General features: G+C 40.5%; 1 protein-coding gene across 1 annotated transcript in view; it reads left to right on the top strand.

The window, feature by feature from the left end:
• LOC114584522 (von Willebrand factor D and EGF domain-containing protein-like) overlaps positions 1 to 19,280 on the top strand; it is a 193,440-nt gene extending 174,160 nt beyond the window's left edge. The window contains exons 28-30 of the mRNA XM_077935769.1: positions 1,918 to 2,013; positions 10,731 to 10,828; positions 16,719 to 19,280. Of these exons, the coding sequence (XP_077791895.1) occupies positions 1,918 to 2,013; positions 10,731 to 10,828; positions 16,719 to 16,733 (209 nt within the window). The 3' untranslated portion in view covers positions 16,734 to 19,280. The remainder of the gene's footprint in view (positions 1 to 1,917; positions 2,014 to 10,730; positions 10,829 to 16,718) is intronic.
• Positions 19,281 to 20,203: the final 923 nt, after the last annotated feature.

Here is a 20,203-nt window from a genome sequence, read left to right as displayed (position 1 = left end):
ATATTAACTGTGCCCCAGACAGCCAGTTAGTACCCTCATCACTCAAAAACATAGGGTGTTATCCAATGTTAGCTATACTCAGAGTAGACACAATGGAATCAAGCAACCTAGGATTTAAGTAATTTATGAAGAACATAGGGATCTGACAACCCAAGTCAGACCATTGGCTCATCTAACTCAGTATTTTCTACACTGACTGCATACCCTCCAACATTTTGTCAAGGAAAACAGGGATGTCCTATTCCATAATAATAATTTTGCTACCCTGGGTTGCCCTAGCCACTCTGGGCGGCTTCCAACATATATGAAAATATAACCAAACATTAAACATTATAAAATTTTCCCATACAGGGCTGCCTTCAGATGGCTTGGGGGGTAGAATAACTCTATACCCTCTAACATTTCTCCATTGAAAATGGGGACATCCTACCATACCCTCCAACATTTCTCCATTGAAAATGGGGACGTCCTAAGGAAAAGTGGGATCAAATCAGAAACCAGGATGGCTTCTGTAAAATCTGGGACTATCCCTGGAAAATAGTGACTGGCAGTGGCTCTCTAGGTTTCAGAGGTCTCTCCCAGCTCTACTTGGAGATGCCAAGCATTGTGTCTGGGACCTTCTATATAAAGAGAAGATGCTCTACCCTTGACCTATGCCCCTTCCTCAACTTAAGCTAATTGATTTCTATGCTCTGAGTATTATTTCATTGGTTATCACCCATAGTCCAGGATCAAGTAGCACCTCAAGAGGCAAGCCTATACTTGGTCTTTGTTGAATATTGAAGGGGATGGGGCTCAGAAGTCCCACATAAGACAGTCAAGGGAAGGCAGCATCTCTTCAGACTTGAGGCCAAAGCCATTACACCACACAGTTCCAGGAGAAGAAGCACCGAGCAAGTAGCTGATAGTATGTTTAAATGCAGGGCAGCTTATAGTTAATGCTTGCTAACTATTTTATATTGCATGGATTTGTGTTGTTTATTATATATGATGTATTATTGATCAGTTGTTTTCTATTTTTTTGTGTGTATCAGTTTAGAAAGCTACATTGAAAGATAATGCAAAAACATAACTAAATAATAGTTAAAATGTGAAGCACATTCACAACCCACTACTACTACAAGAAAATCATAAATTCCTACTATGGCTGGCCTCCCCCCTTGGCATGGTCTGCATGCTATTCATTCTGTCTTCCTCTCAACCCAGGAGTCCTTTTTCGTATTCAAGCTCATTCATGAGGCTGGGTCTGTGGGATCTGCTTGCGCAAGTTTTTCCCTGACCTATGCCCCATGCTTTTAAGCAGATCACGGATAGGACCCTGTGTACAGCCATGGCTACTTGCCTGGTAGTGAATTCTTGATGATATCTCAGCCCAGATAAGGGGCAAAATCATTGGTTGCACAGAGGCAAGTTTCCATATAACCACTAGCACTGCTTACGTGAATATTGACTGGGAAATCCTAAGCCATTGCGCTGGCCTGATTGATGCATGCAGATTGTTTACAGCAAAGATACTGCCCCTCAGCACCCTTTAAAGGGCACTGATCTGGTTAAAATCTCATTTAATACCCACAAGTTTAGTCTGAAATTAATGGATTACTCAGCTAATCACACCAATCAATCAATTAAGGCTTCAAGCCCTAATAGGAAATGAAATTTTAATGGCCAGGGAATCTGCCTTTGGAACAAATCCGTGATGAAACTAGCAGTCAGACTAACAGAGATTAAGGAGAACTTTCTAATCATGGAAATTTCAGAATGCTAATTGCCTCGTGAAGAATGCTCATTAAGCTCTTTTGAGATTCGACCATTTTGAAAATAATTGAGGGAAGCTAACACATGCCATTCACTTACGAACAATGGGGGCATCCTGCAGATCCTCTCATTTGCCTCTTTTCACCTTTTTCTTCTGTTCAGCTGTTTGCTTGCCCAGCTGCTCAAATGGTGGGGAATGTATCAGACCTAATGTCTGCCAGTGCGCGGCAGGATGGGTGGGTCTCCTGTGCCAGATTCGTAAGTACTTGTTGAGCTTTGGTCATAGTTACGTTTTCTGTTTGCTTGCTTTTGCCCCTGGCCTGAAGAATATGGTATGCTTTCAGTTGGGAAAAGAAGCACGCTATTAATTAAAGTAACTGGAAAATGTGGTAAACAGCACAGACTTTGAAAAGGCTAATAATGAGGAGAGTGGATTGATTTGACAGTGTGGGAACCATGTTCATGTCAATCCCTAGCTTCTCCAAACTATAGTTTTCCCATCTGCATATTTGGTGATGATCCCAGGGTAGGCTACAATGCAACTATGGTAAAGTGAAGGTAAAGGGACCCCTGACCATTAGGTCCAGTCATGGCTGACTCTGGGGTTGCGGTGGTCATCTCGCTTTATTGGCCGAGGGAGCTGGTGCACAGCTTTCAGGTCATGTGGCCAGCAGGACTAAGCCGCTTCTGGCGAACCAGAGCAGCACGCGGAAACGCCATTTACCTTCCCGCCAGAGTGGTACCTATTTATCTCTTGATGTGCTTTTGAAATGCTAGGTTGGCAGGAACAGGGACCGAGCAATGGGAGCTCACCCCGTCGTGGGGATTCGAACTGCTGACCTTCTGATCGGCAAGTCCTAGGCTCTGTGGTTTAACCCACAGCATCACCCGCATCCCGCAACTATGGTAGACTATGGTAAAAACAACAACTCACAAACACTAACATAATAATGTCATAACATTCTGCTGGATCAGGCCAATGGTCCATCTAGTCCAGCATCCTGTTCTCACTGTAGCCAATCAGATGCCTACGGAAAGGATGCAAGCAGGACCCAAGCACAAGAGCTCTCTCCCCTCTTGTAGTTTTCAGAAGCTGGTATCTAGAAACATACTGTGTCTAACAATGGAGGCAGAGCACAGCCATCCGGAATAGCAGCCACTGGTAGCTTTATCCTCCACTAACCCAGAGCATTATTTAAAGTACAACTAATACTTTAACAGAGCAGTAGATTAATTACAGATATATGTGTAGCTGGCCGGGTAAACTCAATCCCTGGTTAAAGAGGCTGGTGCTGAAAAGTCATGTCAGCACCAGTCACATTTCAGAGTGGAGAGCATGAACTTTGAAATGTATGCAAACTATGATTGTAGAAACAAGAAATATCTGATTTATTTCATTATACTGAATTATTTGTTCCAAATTTAATACACCCCCCCCCCAAAAAAAAGGAATCCTAAGAAAGGTTTGCACTGGAATCTTCATCCAAGTTGTCTCTTTCAATTTCTCTTCCCCCTGCCCTTCAAATGCACACAATTAAATAGACCGTTTTTAGTCTTTGTTAGATCTGCAGAGCAAATGGCAAAGCCTATGCACACAAACTATCATTGCTGTAGGGGATGCAGCTTATCATATGCACATTTGCCCACAAATTTTGTTGTTTAGTCATCTTAGTCATGTACGACTCTCCGTGACCCCATGAACCAGAGCATGCCTTGGAAACGCTCACTTTCTTCTCAAAGCTTCTCCTTTTTTTATGTCCATGGAGTTTTCTTGGCAAAATACTGGAGTGGTTTGCCAGTTCCTTCTCCAGGTGCCCAGAAACTAGTGCTACTAAATTCAGGAAGCTTACTCCCAAGTAAGCGTACCTGCTCTTGCAGTTTTAATGGTATGACAGAAATCTTCTTGGTGGCTAAGTATAAATTGGGAAAGCACATTTCTTTCATCCTCAAACACTGTCTCTGTCTTTCTGCATAGAAGTCAAATTAAGTAAAACAAACTTGCAGTTTTTCATGTTGAACGGGTTGGGGGGGATGTAATCACGTTATCATTTCATGCATAAAGTACTTACATGGAGGAAATAATAAGCATCTATAGGGCTCCCCACCATAATGCTTCAGTTGAAAATAAATGGCAGATTGCTAATAGCAATACCAACACTTATGACCACCTGCTGGTTCCCCATGTTTTGATTGATTTTGCTTTAATGTTTCCTCTTGTTGTCTGACAGTATGCAGCATGCACGCTTAAGAGAGAGAGAGAGAGAGAGCAAAATATTATTTTGGTTCCTCTATTAATTCTGCAAAAGTTCTAATCACAGCAAGTTGGCTTATCATACTTTCTTATTCTGAAAACTGTTTTGTCCAATATGAGATCATTCAGTTTTTTAAAAATAGTTTTGAATAGGTGAAAGCCAACATAGCTATTTCACCTGATGTACTACTCTTTGAGCAGTATAAATCATTTCACAGTGGGCACCACCAGTAACGATCCTCACTTTGCATCTTTTATTTATTATTTAAAAGACTCCAAATATGACTATATAAAATTAAGAAAACTAAAACACTGAAGAGGAAAGAAGAAATATATGCTGGTCCAAATGTTCACTAAATGGGTACAGAGTGTTTAAAAATCTACAAAGACAAATTAAAAATAAAGCATTTGGGGGTTATAAATCATTTCTATTTAAGATTAAACAAGATGTTTTAAGATTCTATTTTATTGTTTTTATTTATTCACTTACAGTAATAAATAACAGTAATCCTACTTTTCTGTATCCAAAGACAAAGCAAAACACAGATTAAAATCAATAAAATAATCATTTTACTTATGGAATCATTTTACTCACAACAGAGCAGTATGCTAGCAGTACAAAGTATCAGGTTAAGAGGCAAATGCAGAGATGAAGCAATCAGAGGCTTTCTGAAAGAGCCAGGTTTTTGCCAAATATCTAAAAGGATAAAAGTGCTGGATTCTGATGCCCCTCTTTAGAAGGTTTTCCACAGAGTGGGCACCAAGATTTCCTAATATATGTCTACTAAGCTTCTTATGGTAAAGGCCTCAAATGTTGAATAAAGTGTCCATAGGGGGATACCTGAGAAAAAAGACTATCTAGTTGCTTAGATATTTAGCATCTACTCCATCACTTCTTAGTGCAACATTTACAAACCACACGTGGTCCTATGGGCCACCAAGCTATGTGGACTGATTCAATGGGAGTTAAGGATTCCAGAACTTAAACCAGGAATTCCATGACCTAAGTATGGGATTCACTGTGGTGAGATGCTGAATGTGCAGTGTCTAGTAGGCTGTGTGTGAAATCAAGAGCCTTGGAGCCTTCTTCATGCATAGTGACCATTGGGAGTTGTATACACATCAGCTTCCGTAACTGGCAAGCAGTATGAAGTATCTAGGTTTGCCAGGCTGGTATTCATCTTGGAAGCCTGGCCTTTGAGGCTTGCCTGGACAATTGTTCAGATTATGGAGGTGGACGTGTGGGAGCTCTTCATGTAATCCATTGATTCTTTCCAATGTCAGGTTAAGACCCTCCTCTTCTAAAATCAACAGCTACATCTTCCACTTGCTGCAGTTCACAGTTCATTTTCCAATTTCCAAAGAGGCTTTTTTTTTTAATGAAAGGGGTTTGGCACAGTGGTGGCTGACCTGACTTGACACTGCCATGGCTGTGTTGCCAGTAATGATTCCATTCCCTTTGGACTGGCAAATATCAGCACGGGGGTCCTCATTCGGTATGCAGCTGCTGAGGGCACTCATTCGCCGTGTCTGACACTGCAAACTGCTGTGTTTGGAAACATCCTAGGAATTAATTAGAAAAATGAATGAAGCTGAAATTAAGGGGAAATCCTCTTCACTGACCTCCCTGTCATTTATGCTGGTTATCATCTGTTCTAATATAATATTATTGAACACACACTAGCTTTCTCATTTGCCCTTCAGGAACAGTTTCCTTCCATTCGCATGTCAAATCTGCAGCTTCATGATTTTATGAACCTTTTGCTGCTTCTATCACTTTTATACTCTTGCTTCCAGATTTTCTATTCCATTTATACAAGGAAGGTAACATTCTCAACAAAGGTTGTTATTTGCATGAAAATTACTGCTCTGTTCTTTTTAGCACACAGGGAAACTTTTTTTATATAGTATGGTGCATTTATTGTTTATAATTTCAGCACAAACTTGGCTTATTAAACAGCACTCCTTGCCAAGACGATAGAGGATAATGCCTGTGTCATTGTTAGTGTTTAGTGGTTTGATGTTCCTTGTAAATGCATTTATGAAATATTCATTTAAACCCCAGCTATGTTATTATCTTCTGATTTCCATTCCAATTTTCTTCTGAAATGTTTTAACTCTCCTTGCAATAATACGTGGGGTAGAATGGGAGTGTGTTCTACTTGAGTACTGAATTATTATTTTTTTTGCTAGTTATTCTTCCCTTTAACATACTGTGCCCCATTAGCTCATTTAATTTCCTCACCTCATGTGCAAGATAGTTCTTTGATATAATGTAATGCCTATTGTTTTATTACATATTCTAGGCAGTGGAGTTTCTCCTGGTCCGTTTTCGTGCATCCAATGTCTTACATCTCAGAATTCTATTACATTACTTCTGTAATACGATAAACAGCTCCGCTCCCTGTAAGCATATAATTCTATACAACCAGGTTGACATATTCCATCTGGCATAGAGCTGCTGTATCCCTTAGAACTCTTAAATGGACTGGTGATTTATTTTCCCTGTTATTGCATCACTGCAGTGGTCCAAGTTGCACCTGTGGTCTTCTGCCTTTCTCTGAGCTCTTAAGAAACAGAAGGCTTATCGCAGGTGCAAGGTATCCATCTGTGTACAAACCAGCAAATTCTTATCAGAGCTCAAGAAATGCTGTATGAGACCAAATGTTTATGTAGTCTATCATTCTGGGTACAAGAGTAACCAGCCATATGCTGCTGGAAAATGTACAAGTTCAGGTGTAGTGGGGAAAGGCTTTCTTATCTCTGTGTGAACAAAAATTCTATTTTTAGCAACAGTCTTTTATACCGCTGATGTTCATGTTAAGGGGTAAAGAGTAAAGGGGACCCCTGACCATTAGGTCCAGTCGTGGCCAACTCTGGGATTGCAGCACTCATCTCGCTTTATTGGCCAAGGGAGCTGGCGTACAGCTTCCAGGTCATGTGGCCAGCATGACTAAGCCGCTTCTGGCGAACCAGAGCAGCACACGGAAAAGCCGTTTACCTTCCCGATGGAGCGGTACCTATTTATCTACTTGCACTTTGACGTGTTTTCGAACAGCTAGGTGGGCAGGAGCAGGGACCGAGCAATGGGAGCTCACCCCGTCGCGGGGATTTGAACCTCCGACCTTCTGATCTGCAAGTCCTAGGCTCTGTGTTTTAACCCCCAGCGCCACCCGCATGTACAGTAGCATAATGACTAGGAATCAACTGTCTATGGAGTTAGTTCCATACACCAAAGGCAGCTTGAGACTTGCATTTTTCAGGTAGAAACTTATGCTGCACGACAAACTATGTTGGAGCTGAGAGGATGTTGAAAAGCAGTTTGTGATAGGGCACTAGGTTCAGCTGTCCTAGGAAGAAAGTAATGAAAGTTCCTACATGAGCTAAAGCAATTCTTTGGATTACAGACGATGATCATCGCAAGATAGGTAGTGATAGCTAGCAGAATAGGATGGATATATGGATAAGGATAATGCCATCTTGGCTAAGCAACTTGCAAGGGTGTGTAAGATTTTCCTCTGCCCTGCTTATTTGGCTGAGAGCTGCAAATACGCCTCAGTTCCGCACAACAGTGGCTTGTGCGGTTGTTCCCTGGAAGGCTACCTCTGGTTCATGACACATTCTGGTAATGACCTTGAATTCCACTTCTCCTATGCAGTGGCACACAGTGGTAGAAGCTGGTCACCTTTCAGCAGCAGCGGTTGGTTCTGGTGGTACAGGTAGGGTATCTTTGCTCACCTGCCTTCTGAGGTATCACTGCCAATTCCTGAAAGAGAGGGGGAGGAGGCATGGGGAATATAGCTCAAATTTGGTTCTCATTTCCACGTTATTTGCTTCCAGAAAAAAAGCTCACCTGCAAATAACATAGAAATTAGTGCTAAACTTGCACTGTATTTCCAGACATGGTTTTTACATTGTGTGAAAACTCAATTATCATGTGGAAATTAACAGCTAAAAAATGGTGGGGACAGGGAATAAACTGGTGTGTCAATACAGACCCAGTAACAAATCTATAACTTTATTGTACCACACAATTTAAGAGAGAGAGAGAGAGACTGTATTTTGCTAGTGACTTCTGGTATCTTTGCCACACAGACAGGCAATTCAAATAACATTGTATCAAAACAACATTGGCTATAATCAGTATAAGTTCACTGCTAGGAAAGATTTTGTTGTTTAAAAAGAAATTACAGAAATTTCAGCTCCTGAGATCTAATTAAAATAATAACATGACATGTGTGTTCTTGGACTAGTGCCTTATGAATTGGCTGTTCTCTTTTTTCTCTGCCAAAACAATGTCATAGGAGCACACACTGCTAATTAGGAGAGGAAAAAACTGGCTTGAAATCAGCAGTCCTTTTGCCTTAACTTTTATGAAGGCGGGAAACATAGCTGGGTTTTAGCGGAATACCACTCAAACAGAAGCAGGGGTCAGTCACACAAGTGATATGATGCATAACTTTAATGAACTGATATATCTTTTAGATTCATAAAATAGCTTGCCAGCATTAGAAAATAAATTATATGTCCAGACAAGCTTGAAATGGTGAACTATCTTACTTATAAACACTTCATAATCCTGTTTATTTATTTTTACAAAGTGGTGATATTTCAAAAGGTTATTTATCACATTAGACTAGATGAACTAAAGCAAACTCATTTCATCCTGTATAGAAGGTGGATTGTATGCTGCAGTGCTCTTTCCTAATCATCTGTCTATAGAATTCAGGGGATTATGCAGATAGTTTACAGATTTGTGCCAGGGGTGTAACCCAATCTAATCCATATTTGCTTGTGATCTTCTATCCAAACATGGCCCATCAGCCATTGACTGTCATTTTCTTCTTGACAGAAGGGGCAGTCTGCAGTCTAGGTGGGTGTGATGCAGTAATACTTGAGAGGTCATTCTAGGACTTTGGGCCTTCCTGCCTCATTGCTCTAATGCAGGCATGTCCAACTCCCAAGAGACTGTGATCTACTCCCACTATAAAAAAAAAAAAAAACTGGCAGTGATCTACCCATTGGATTAACCAAAATTGTTGAGATTTTGGGGGGGAGCCAATGTAAGGGACAAGCATGATGAAAGGAACTGCACACAGCATGTTTAGCTCTGCTCCAAAGGTTCTGCTGTTTCTTCTGCACCCAACATTGTTGTTTGCCCAGGGCTCTATATTGCCCAGGGAACTTCCCTGCCTAGAAAAGTCTCTTTGGTGCAGGCATTGTGCTGCAGACATGGCCACAAGGTGGGTGGGAGGGGCAGTGGAAGTTTGAAGGCAGGACTGAATGCATGACCCTGCATCCCTCTTCACTGTGCTTGCCATCTATATGTGGCTATGATTTAGGAAAATGGAAGAGATTAAGCGTTAGCCAGTGTATAATGAGTGGGGCACTCCTTTGTTCATCTCAACAGAAGGTGATTGCACACCTTGTTAGACCTTGCAGGCTAACATTTACAAGCAAAACTGAGACTTTTGAGCCAATGTGATTGTGAAGGACCTTGACATGGAGGTGAGCTGGTACTTTCTGGCAACATGGCAGGCCGATGAGGCACAGTGTTTAAGCCAGGAGAACCAAGGTGTTTCAGAGTCCCATTGAAAAAGTTCTGGAGTTAAGCATAGAATGAAGTGCTTAATTTCCACTGATACTACTAATGGAATTTAGGTGAGCCCAGTTTTTCATGGATCACAGCTGCTGTAGTTGCAGGGGCATGGTTCAGATTTACAATACGGGGCCATTGTCATCATCTGCATAATCTATATTAATGGGTTTTGAAATTCCTCTTCCATTGTAAGGTAATGTATTATAAACAGAAGTCATCGTTAGTTCTTCAAGGTAGGTTATCTTAAAGTCTGTGTGTGTTATTTTGTTGGAACTGAAAAGGTCACTCTGGGCCCATTCACCAATGGAACTCAAACCCCATACTTACGTATTTATTAAAGAGGAGAAATTAGAGTCTTCTGCCTTTCTCTGTTAGTTCAAGATAATAGGCAAGGACAATGAGAAGCAAGCATGTAATGGCTTTGGAATGAAGAGCTCCCATTCACAGAAGTTATTGTTCTCTCTCCTTAATAAAAAGTTATTATAGGAGCAGAATCATTAGTCACTCAGACGTTGCTTTACAGTTGGTTAACTCATGCAGAGAACTGCTCGTGCAAGTAATCCACTCACGTGAACAGTGCAATGTTAGAAGAGCGTTTTCTTTTCAGTGAATGGTATTCTCATGTCATCAGAACAAGGGACTACAATCTTAGAGGGGTTCAGTTTTTTATCCTTACAATGCCCACACAAACAGACCACTCCAAAAAGTTATGTACAGATTTAGTATGTTAATAGGTTTTTGGAGCCTCTTCACAAAACTCTTCCAGCCCATGGCAGCTGCTGTTCTTGGATCAGGCTGCCCGACTCTGGGCTGGTGATATGAAAACCAACATCACTGGATGAACACAGCATGGATTGGTGGCTTTTACCATCCAGTTCCAAATGCCTGAAATTCGAAAGGTGCAATCAAGCCCCCAAATCTGATCCACACTGAGTTAGCATGTGGATGACTTACGAGGGTTGAAAGAACTGTGAAATGGGGGGCAGGGGGGGGCGCGGGAACCACTTCACAACTGAATCTGATGCAACTGAAGGAAATCTGATGCATAATCTGATGTAACTGAATAGTTTAATATAATTGCTGTTGTTTAAATAGAAATGATACTTACAAGTTGTTTTGTTGCAGCTGTTTGCGAGCCGAAATGCCAGTTTGGAGGGAGATGTGTCAAGCCAAATGTTTGTGCCTGTAGAAGTGGGCTTGGTGGTTCAAACTGTGGAAAGAAGGTACAGTAGTATTTCTGTAATGTTGATCCCCTATTCATAACATGGGGAAAGAACTATTGCAGAACGAACAAAACATTTTGGATGGTATCCAGCACTGTAGTTCCATTAGCATGAGGATTTATGTGTGTGCAATGGCACACACACCTCAGCTTCCACAGATCTGCTGTGAAGGATTTGGGGAAACCCTGGAACAGATTTAGGGTGTGCACAGGGAGGGGAGGGGGGCATTCCACTGTTCATCCAGAAGTCTTTGCACTAGCAGAACTACTTCCCTGGATACTGCCCTTCATGTTTCCCTACATGTTTTTTCTTCTTAATATTTTTTATTTTAACCAGTCAGGCTTTGTGTGCCTCTTTCAATAACATGAAATCTCCTGAATCAAGCTTGACTATACGTTCAGCATCAGGGCAGAGAATCATAGTGTTTTCTACTATGTTTGGATAATGTAGTACGATACACTATGACAGCCTTTTCACATTCAATATTCTGGAACTGAAGTCACATCTTTAAACTCAGAATTACAGTTATTGATGCATTTCATTGACAGTGACATTCTCCCAGGAAAATAAAACTTCTATATTGACATTGGCATGCAGCAGATGCAGATAAGATGAAGCAAGACTCATTGTAATTTTCAGACTGCACAAAAACTATTTAAACTGGTCAACTGTAGCCAGCGGGGAAAATATACCTTGCATTTTCTGAAGTGCTCTATTTTATATCCTATTTTGACACCCTAGATTTCAGTGAGATAAACTGAAGCGATTGATTGTCTGTGTGTGTTTAAATTCAAAAGTTTTTATATATAGTTTTTTTCATGGTACAGTGAGAACTGACCTTTCTGTTATATCAACCAAAATTATCAGGTTTGTTTTCGAAACCATTGCTATGATTGCAAATGTGCAGTATGAGATCTGTCAGTTCACAAATGAAGTGGAACTGTGCTGTACTTTGTATAAAATATCAAATCAAATGCTGAGCATCCATTTTTCCTATCAGTGAACCATTGCACAGTAAATAGAATTTGGAGAAGCTTTAGCAGAAGCTTTAGAATATGAGAAATGCCATGCTACTGGGTCACTGCAGTGGTCACTAGCTCAGTTTATCTTGTCATCAACAGAAGTCAGTTCCAGGAAGAAGATTACAGCCCATTCCTAAGCATAGCTTACTTTGAACAAAGTCCAGCTGAATTTCAGTGAGATTATCTTCCTCGTAAGCATGTTCAGGATTGGCATCTAAAACGAAAAGTAAAAATAGCAGCAGGTATTATAATCCACCTAAATCCTAATATTAATGCTAGCTTCTGACCACTTGGGATTTAGCAGTTTGTCACATACACAAAAACTCTGTGTTCAATGCCCTGATCAGGCATTTTATTCCCAAGTTCATCCAGCGTGAGAAGGGGCATTGGTGAAGCCACACTTTCAACATGGCTGTCTGCAAGAGGGCCTTTTTGCTTACAAATGTATGTGTGAAAGCTTCCATCTGACCTGGAACCCTTGTATGTAACTATAATGGTCAAAGGCTTCCTCCCTGCAGACATTCACACTGTATCTGTAGATGCTAGAGGGTGGGTCTAATTGGTATAACACCAATTCCCAGTTCATGTGTTGGATAAATTTGTGAGGAAACAAAATTCAGCACCTTGGTCATGCACTTTTGAGGCAAGGAGCAAGTAGGTAACATATATCTTTGAATTGTTCAACGCTTTCTAAATCCAGCTGCAATTAGATGCAATTTATATTCACCTTCACATAGAAAGTACATTGAACTTGATGATTTCTCAGTAAACGTGTTTAAGATCATGCTCCTAAAATGTTCTTTGAAAGCAATGGGACTTAAGTGATCAGCAACTTGTTCTTTGCTTTGATGACATTTAGTCATAACTAATTTTAGCTGTATCAGAGCCATTGTTTATACAGTTCTTGCAATAATAGAATACTATTAGGTTCAAATAGAGTTCTGTCTTTATGTTGTATTATATTTTTCTTATGAGTCTCAGAAAAAACCATCTAGATGTGATAGGGGAAGCAAGCAAGTTCTCTTTAAAGCAAGATTTTGAGCGAGCTTCCCTGGAATTCTCTCTGGCTTCTGAAAAGCTTGATTTTTTGAAACACCCCTTCAACCTGGGTCAGAAAGCAGAGCCAAAAGTCTAGACAGCAGTGGGGAACCTGTGACCCTTCATCAGTTGTTGTTGGACTACAACTCCTAAAACCATCAGCCATTGGCCAACCAACCACATTTCTGATCTAATTTATCTCCTTTATGTACCAACCCTACCTAGTCAGCATCCTCTCAGAACTTGATTTTAGTACTTTATTTTTTACTTTTCTTTTCTCTTTCTCTCTCCTTCTCTTGATATCTTTTAGCAAGGGACATGGTCCATTACAAGTTGAGTGTGAGGAATTTCATATTACTGAAGTCCCCACAGCCAAGCCTTGTAATCAGGTTAGGGATGTGCCTGGCAGAGGAACAGAAGACACCAAGACTCTTCCCAACTCTTTCCCACTACCAAATGGCAGGGATAAAGCATAATCACAGCCTGCCTTCAGGGATAAAGCATAATCACAGCCTGTCATTCATCACAGCATGACAGTGGAGTGGCTGACAATAGTGCAATCCTGAGCTCTTGTCTCCTCTCTTAGCTTCCTTCCCTAAAGGGGCAGTATTTAAATGACATGGGACTACGCGGCCTTGGTGCACACCCTGGGATGGTGGAGAGCCTAGCATGAGATTCAGCATGACGCCATCTTAGTAGAGTATGTCAGTTATCTCAATCCTCATAATGCCTGTCCCCCACCAAAGGCAAGGTTTCTTTGATTTTGTTTTTGTAGAGGAGAATGTTACCCTAAGAATATCTGTTACCCTTCCCTCAATGAAGAGAGACTCGTCGAGAATTTGGCTTGATTCAATTGCTTCATGTCATTAAGGAGGTAGAAAATGTGAAGCCTGACAGAGTAGAAAATGTTTCATATACCACTGGTGAAATTCCTGCTTGTTGCTAATTGATGGCACGAAACAATTTCATTTTCAGTTTGAGGGGGATATTTCCAGAAACCTATGTGAGAGATAGTTAAGGAGTCATGGAGTTGTCCTAGCCTTCTGCTTTTGTTCAGTTTAAGTTGGTTGAAGTTAGCGCTGCTGCATTGGTATTGTTCATTCCTTTGCAGCTTTTGGATTGAATGGGGTACAGGTGTTCAACTCCTTCAATCTGGATTAGAAAAGCAGAGAGCCCCCACAATGGGAAATAGCCAATCTAGAGTTTTGGCCCTGACTTCTGTCCCAAGAGGGAAGAAATTTCCCAAAGGATTTATAATGGCCTCCAGAAAGCAGGTCTGAATGGGAATTTGTGGCAAGAAATGTTCTTTTTACACTGAATTGGCTGAAGGACAAGGGCATGTGTAATTGCATCTTGGCACCTAAGTGAATCCCTGTCCCTCTTCTCATTTTAGCCTAGAAAGGGAAAAGTAATCACTGGATAGACAGGTTAGAAGATTGACTTCCTTCGCCTGAAACAAACCTCTGGTTTCATTGTCCAGTTAGTAGCACTAAAACATACACACACACAAACACAGTGTTTGGGTTTCTGCCAAATACTGGCTAATAAACTACAGGAGACAGGGATGATGAAAAAAATTAGTTCACATTTTAATGAGAAGCTACCTAATTTGAACTCCCCAAAATTATATGTATGCAGTGGAATGCAACTATTTTTCAATGTTTTCACTTATCTGAAAATTGCAATGCAGTTCTCTAACTGAATAATGTATTTAGGAAAAGTGTGCATAAAAATGTATATATTAGTAAATATAACACAAAAATGCAGTATGGCTTTTGAAATGTGTGCATTAGAGAAATACACACTAATATGATGATGGTGTGTCAAACTGAGCCAAAGACTAGAAAAATGAGAAGCTGAGAAATACCAAAATGGACATCTTCATCCATCCTAGAGAGAGAAGGATGACTTGCCTCAGTTATTCATTTGTTAGGGCAGAAGTGTCATTTTTATTTTTAACATTTTATGTAAGTTTCATTTTTTTCCCTCAGGAAAGAAGGGGAGGGTTCTATAAAACTCTTATTTCTTTGCTTTACTTTGTCCCCCCTTCACATATTTCCATTTGACGAGATATAATCAATTGAATTACATATTACAGACATGACAATGTGTGGCAGTGGTGCTAGGATATATGTTGGAGGATAAAGAATTTGTAATAGTATGCCAAACTGCAATAAGACAGTCCTTGCAAGATTCTGATAATTTAGCAATTTTGAGGTAAACATGAAGACAAATGCCCTTGCTAGCTTCTAAAAATCAAAACCGACAGACAGAAAGACTTGCTCATGAAAGAAGAAGAAAACGCTAACAAGCTAAGAACATAGCTGTTTTGTGGGTAATAATACTGCTTTTGCAATCATTTGCAAAAAGTCAGATGGAATACAGAAATTTAATCAAACACAACTGATTTATGGAGTTTTTGTACCTGGAAGCTTTCTTGAAATTTGCAGCACTTTGCAGCTGAAGGTAGACATTCTATAAAGCCATGCATGAGCTTTTATGTTCTCTCACATTCTTCTCTAGAAAATGTATTGGGCCAAATCCGATGTAAGAGTTGCACTGGCGGCAGCAAGTCCAGTTTACTCACTAGGTGGCCTTTGGCAAGCCTGTCTCCCTCCCTCCCTCCCTCCCTCCCTCCCTCCCTCTCCCTCTCCACATCAGCTCCTCCCGTCTGCAATATAAAGGATAATAATATTGACTTATCCCACCTGGGGCTGGGGAACCTCTTTGCCCTCCCCAAGTTTTAGTTGGGCACCGACTCCCATTAGCCCCCATTCCATCATGGGACAGGATGATGGAATTGCAGTTAGACAACATCCGGTGAATATCCCTGCTTTATAGATTTATTGTAAGAATTATAACTAGATAATGTATGTGTAGCATGTTGAATGCTTGAAAACCACATACAAACATTAAGTGTTCTTTATATTAAATATGTAATATGAATATTTAATATTCTTTATATTAAATCACAGGAAAACAATTTGCACCATCAAATATTATATATCCAGGTTTGATACCGAAATACTACACTTGATAGTATCATATATGGAGTATATGTGTGTCATGTCAGATGCAGAGAGATCCAGCAGGCCTCTCCTCTTAGAGATGAATAATCCCCCGACTATTTTGTCCTGCACATTTAGTGGATTTATAGGTCTCTTGTAGTCCTGCAAGACAAAAGCTCTTTCTGTCACCTAATATCATGTTTGGGGGACTGAGAAGATTTACTTCCACCCTTAAACTAAGATGCTTTTTACTGACAAACCTCCACAGCGTAGAAATGGGCTGAGCACATTCAAACTCATATAGGCAAGGTGTCAACAGTCTCACTGTGTCATATGGAAAATAGCAAATTGGTTTTGTAGACACTCCTGCTTTAGAGGAAAGAAATTTAATTCCAGCTTCAGAACTGTCAACCCCACTGCAAATAACAGAGTCAAAGCCAAACCATTTCAGCAATATAGTTATTTTCCTCTGTTGGAATGATGGAGGAGAAATCAGCCGTTGCTACATGATACCCTCGTGGGCGCGTGTTTTGGAAGCAGATCTGTCACGTTGTTCCACAATAAAGACAGCCGCTACAGGTGAAATTATTGGACAATTATAACACTTGTTAGTTGCCTGCTTGGATCAAATTCTGAAATGTGGAGTAGTTGCAGTATGGTCATAATTAAAGAGAAAAGGGGGGGGGGGTTAAGAAAAAAACCAGACAGAAGCCATGCCATTACTACATTAGAATATTTCATACTTGTTTTGTGACAATGTGGGTGTAGGCCTGTTTGTCACCTAATCCCTTCAGCAGCTGAATCCTCATTTCTGTTTCACAGCTCCCCATAGGATGAAGAAAACAGCAGAAGGACAATGAAGACATTCATTTTGATGCCGAAATGCTAAGACTCCCTCCTTCCTTTTACAGTTGGCAGACAATGCACTATAGAAACATAGCTAAATTTCTCCCTCCTGCCTCCACTCATGGCAAGCATTAAGTCATGTTGAGAAATTACTGATTCCAGAACATACTCGAACAGCTTTAGCTAGTTGCCTGTGTCACATTAGGTGACACCATTCTCAAGCTCTCTCTCTCTCTCTCTCTCTCTCTATATATATATATATATATATTGCAGCATAGTACCAATACCTCAGTTACTCACTGACTGCAAGTGCCTATTTCAACTGTGACTTGCAGAGTGTTTTAGAAAGGCTGTCGCTTTCTGCTAACTTTGGGTTCTATAGAGAAGCCAACATTGAGGATGTTGGGGTGTACCCTAATCCATTCTTCTTGTTCTTCTTGTTTGCTCTGGCCTGCATTGTACACCTCCTGAATTCAAGTTTTACCTGTAAAATTTCTACAATTAACTCCAGAACAAGAGCATGCACCAATTCTCTTCAGTTTTACAAAAGAAAGCAGGTGAGATTGAAGTGAGTAGGAGACACACATGTAGGCCCCATCTCCAGTATCCCCACATACACCAGTGGGGAGGAATGGGGAAGAAATTCAAATTCATTCAATACATATACATTTAAAACAGACTCCATCAAATTCACATTTTCCAAAACAATATGGGACCTGAAGCACAGGTACCCTTAAAATTCACACTTATCTGAACTTTGCAATGCAGTTCTCCTACCAAACAATGGTTACAAAAATGCATATTTTAGGAGAAAGTGTGCAAAAAGTGAAACTTTTCATGAAAATAACATACAAAAATGCATTATATCAGGGGAAATTGCTTGCAAAAAATCTGTACATTAAGTCAAAACTGCATATGGAAAGGTGTTTATTAGGAGAACTTTGCACTAAAATGCTGATGAACTCTCACAAAGAATTTTTGGTAAGGAAATCACAAATGGCTGTGCAGAACTGAATTTAAGATTTGACAAATGAGAAACTAAGAAAATCAAAACTGACAGACTCTTCCATTCCCACCAGTAAGGAATGGAAATCCACTCTGCAATTAAATTCTCTAAACTATCAGGGTTCCTGGATGATGGGAGCAGCCTAACCACATTTAACTGAATGTAGTTGGAATCTCCCTGCAGACCACGGTTAAAAGGAAAGGGGTTGGGACCGTATAGTTTCCAGTGCTCCCTGCAGAGTTAGAGTCCTCACACATTCTTAAGAATGCTTGAATATGGCTGCAGTTTATATCTGCTCAGTTCCACCAGTTGCTTTTCCACACATAAAACATATACTATCAATATGCAGATGTGCAATGATAAAACACTTCTAAAAGAAGAGCATTTGTTATTTGAGCATATGTATGCTTGCAACTTTTCTTTCCTGCACTGTTTTACTGAGGCACAGGGATTGGAATGCCTGTGGCTCCTTAACCCACACAGGCTTAAACCAAGGAAGGTGTTGGGGTGTACCTGCTATTGCAGGAGGTTTGTAAGCACATTCCACTGAATGCCAAATACATGATGATCTAAAGAGAGACCTGCATGCCTTGGGACATTGGAGTGAGTGGAGCCTGTGTGTACAGATTAAGCCCATGTGAATTCAGGCAGACATCTAAACAGGACTTATGTGTATCTTTAACACACTAGAACAAGCACATCAGCCTTGCTTTTTTTGCTGTGTTTTATCAATGGCGCACATGCACAGTAGCAATACCAAGGGAGAAAAGAAATATGAAGGAACTGAAAGCAGGGGCAAACTGAGTTCAGCGTGGACTCAATTTAAATATAAAAACGTCTTATTTAAAAACTAAAAAGAACCCCCACGTTGTCTTGGACTATAGACTTTCTTGCTTGGCATGGCATGGGTGCAGTGCTGGCCTGGTGGAGCAATCTCCCCTCTCTTCCTCCCTGCACTGTTCTGTGGGCTCTCCTAATCCCCCTGAGTCAATTCTGGGAGGCACAGGTGGGGGGGGGGGAGTTGCACTAGCAGAAGTCCTTGCATGGGCTTACACTAATGGGACCCGTTAGTTGAATCTGGCCAATGTGTTTTGGGGCAGTCACAAATAGAACCATAATGTGTGAACATTGCTTTTCATGAGTAACCCCACAACAGCAGCTTCTATGGATGCAGCAGTATGCTGTTTAATCACAAGTAATCTATGGAACTGATGCCAAGATGCTGTGGCATTTTTGTGATAGGCTGGGTTGCTTCACACCAGCTGAGTAGACATTCCAACAGTGCTTTGGATCACAAGATACAGAATCTTTGCAGAAAATGGATGTGAATGTGTCCTTTTAATGCTAAGAAATTTATAATCATTAATGCAGATTATTTTCTACTTAAAGTGTTGCAGTTCCTGTAGCTGTTAAGTATATTTCTTTGCATATTGCCACCTGCCTTTTCAACATGAGAACAATGTTTGTTTTGTACTACTTTTGCAAAGACTAAAATGTTTTATGTAATTGTACTCTTTTCTTTGAATAAATATTATTTTCATGAATTCTTGTCATCTCTACAAAATTGTGCAGAGGGAAATATGAAACACAAAGAAACTCATGGCACCAGCATATTAGAGAATGTTATTCTAGATAAATCTGTGATGTGCACATAGAAATACAATTGTTATTCTAGCCTCACTGACCTCCCATCCATGCTACATGAAGAGAGGGCCTTTTACCAAAGGAGAATTACACTTCCGTGGGTTGTCCAAAACTGGGAGATGGTGAGTTTGGAACTGAGTTTGAAACTTCAATTCAACGCTTCCAGGAAGGCACTAGAGCAGAAGGTTGGCAACAGATGAGTGTTGCAAGATTAAATTGATGGTAGCAATTATGTCTTTCTTCAACTACAGGGAGAATCAATAAAAAAAGAAGCTATATTACCTTGCTTCCATTATGCCCATGATGGGCAGTGTTGATGAATAGGAAGTCCTTGCCAAGCTTGGATTTGGGACCTAAAGTAGATTTCATTCCCACAGTACATCTCACTAGTTAAGTTAATGTGCCTCATTGTTTGTATTTTAATATAGCAAAATTTAATCTCTGCTGGAGATGGGCTGGATAGAGAGAGATCATAAAGGAAGGATGGGAGAGACTGCCAAGGAACAGGCCAAACGTTGACTTCCAAACTTATAGAAGCTTGTAATGTACTGATGGCACTGCACAAATATGCCTTATCGTATTGCTCTTGGGAAGCTGTAGTTCACGCCGCCACCTTTGGCAGAGAAAAAACTTGGAAAGTCAAGCACACACATTCACCTCTGCCAATAAAACACAAGGTTAAAGCAGGTTTTAGATCTTGATGAGGGATGGTAACTCCCCAAAGTGACTGCTAGAAGCAGTTAAGAGAAATCACCCAAACAGACAAAAGATACCAGCATAATGCTGCAAATTCTGATGGTCTGGTTACATA

The sequence above is a fragment of the Podarcis muralis genome, chromosome 1 (assembly GCF_964188315.1).
Source record: "Podarcis muralis chromosome 1, rPodMur119.hap1.1, whole genome shotgun sequence".
NCBI classification, from domain to species: domain Eukaryota; kingdom Metazoa; phylum Chordata; class Lepidosauria; order Squamata; family Lacertidae; genus Podarcis; species Podarcis muralis.
The sequence above is the reverse complement of the archived record's forward strand: the minus strand, read 5'-3'. Positions and strand labels throughout refer to the sequence as shown.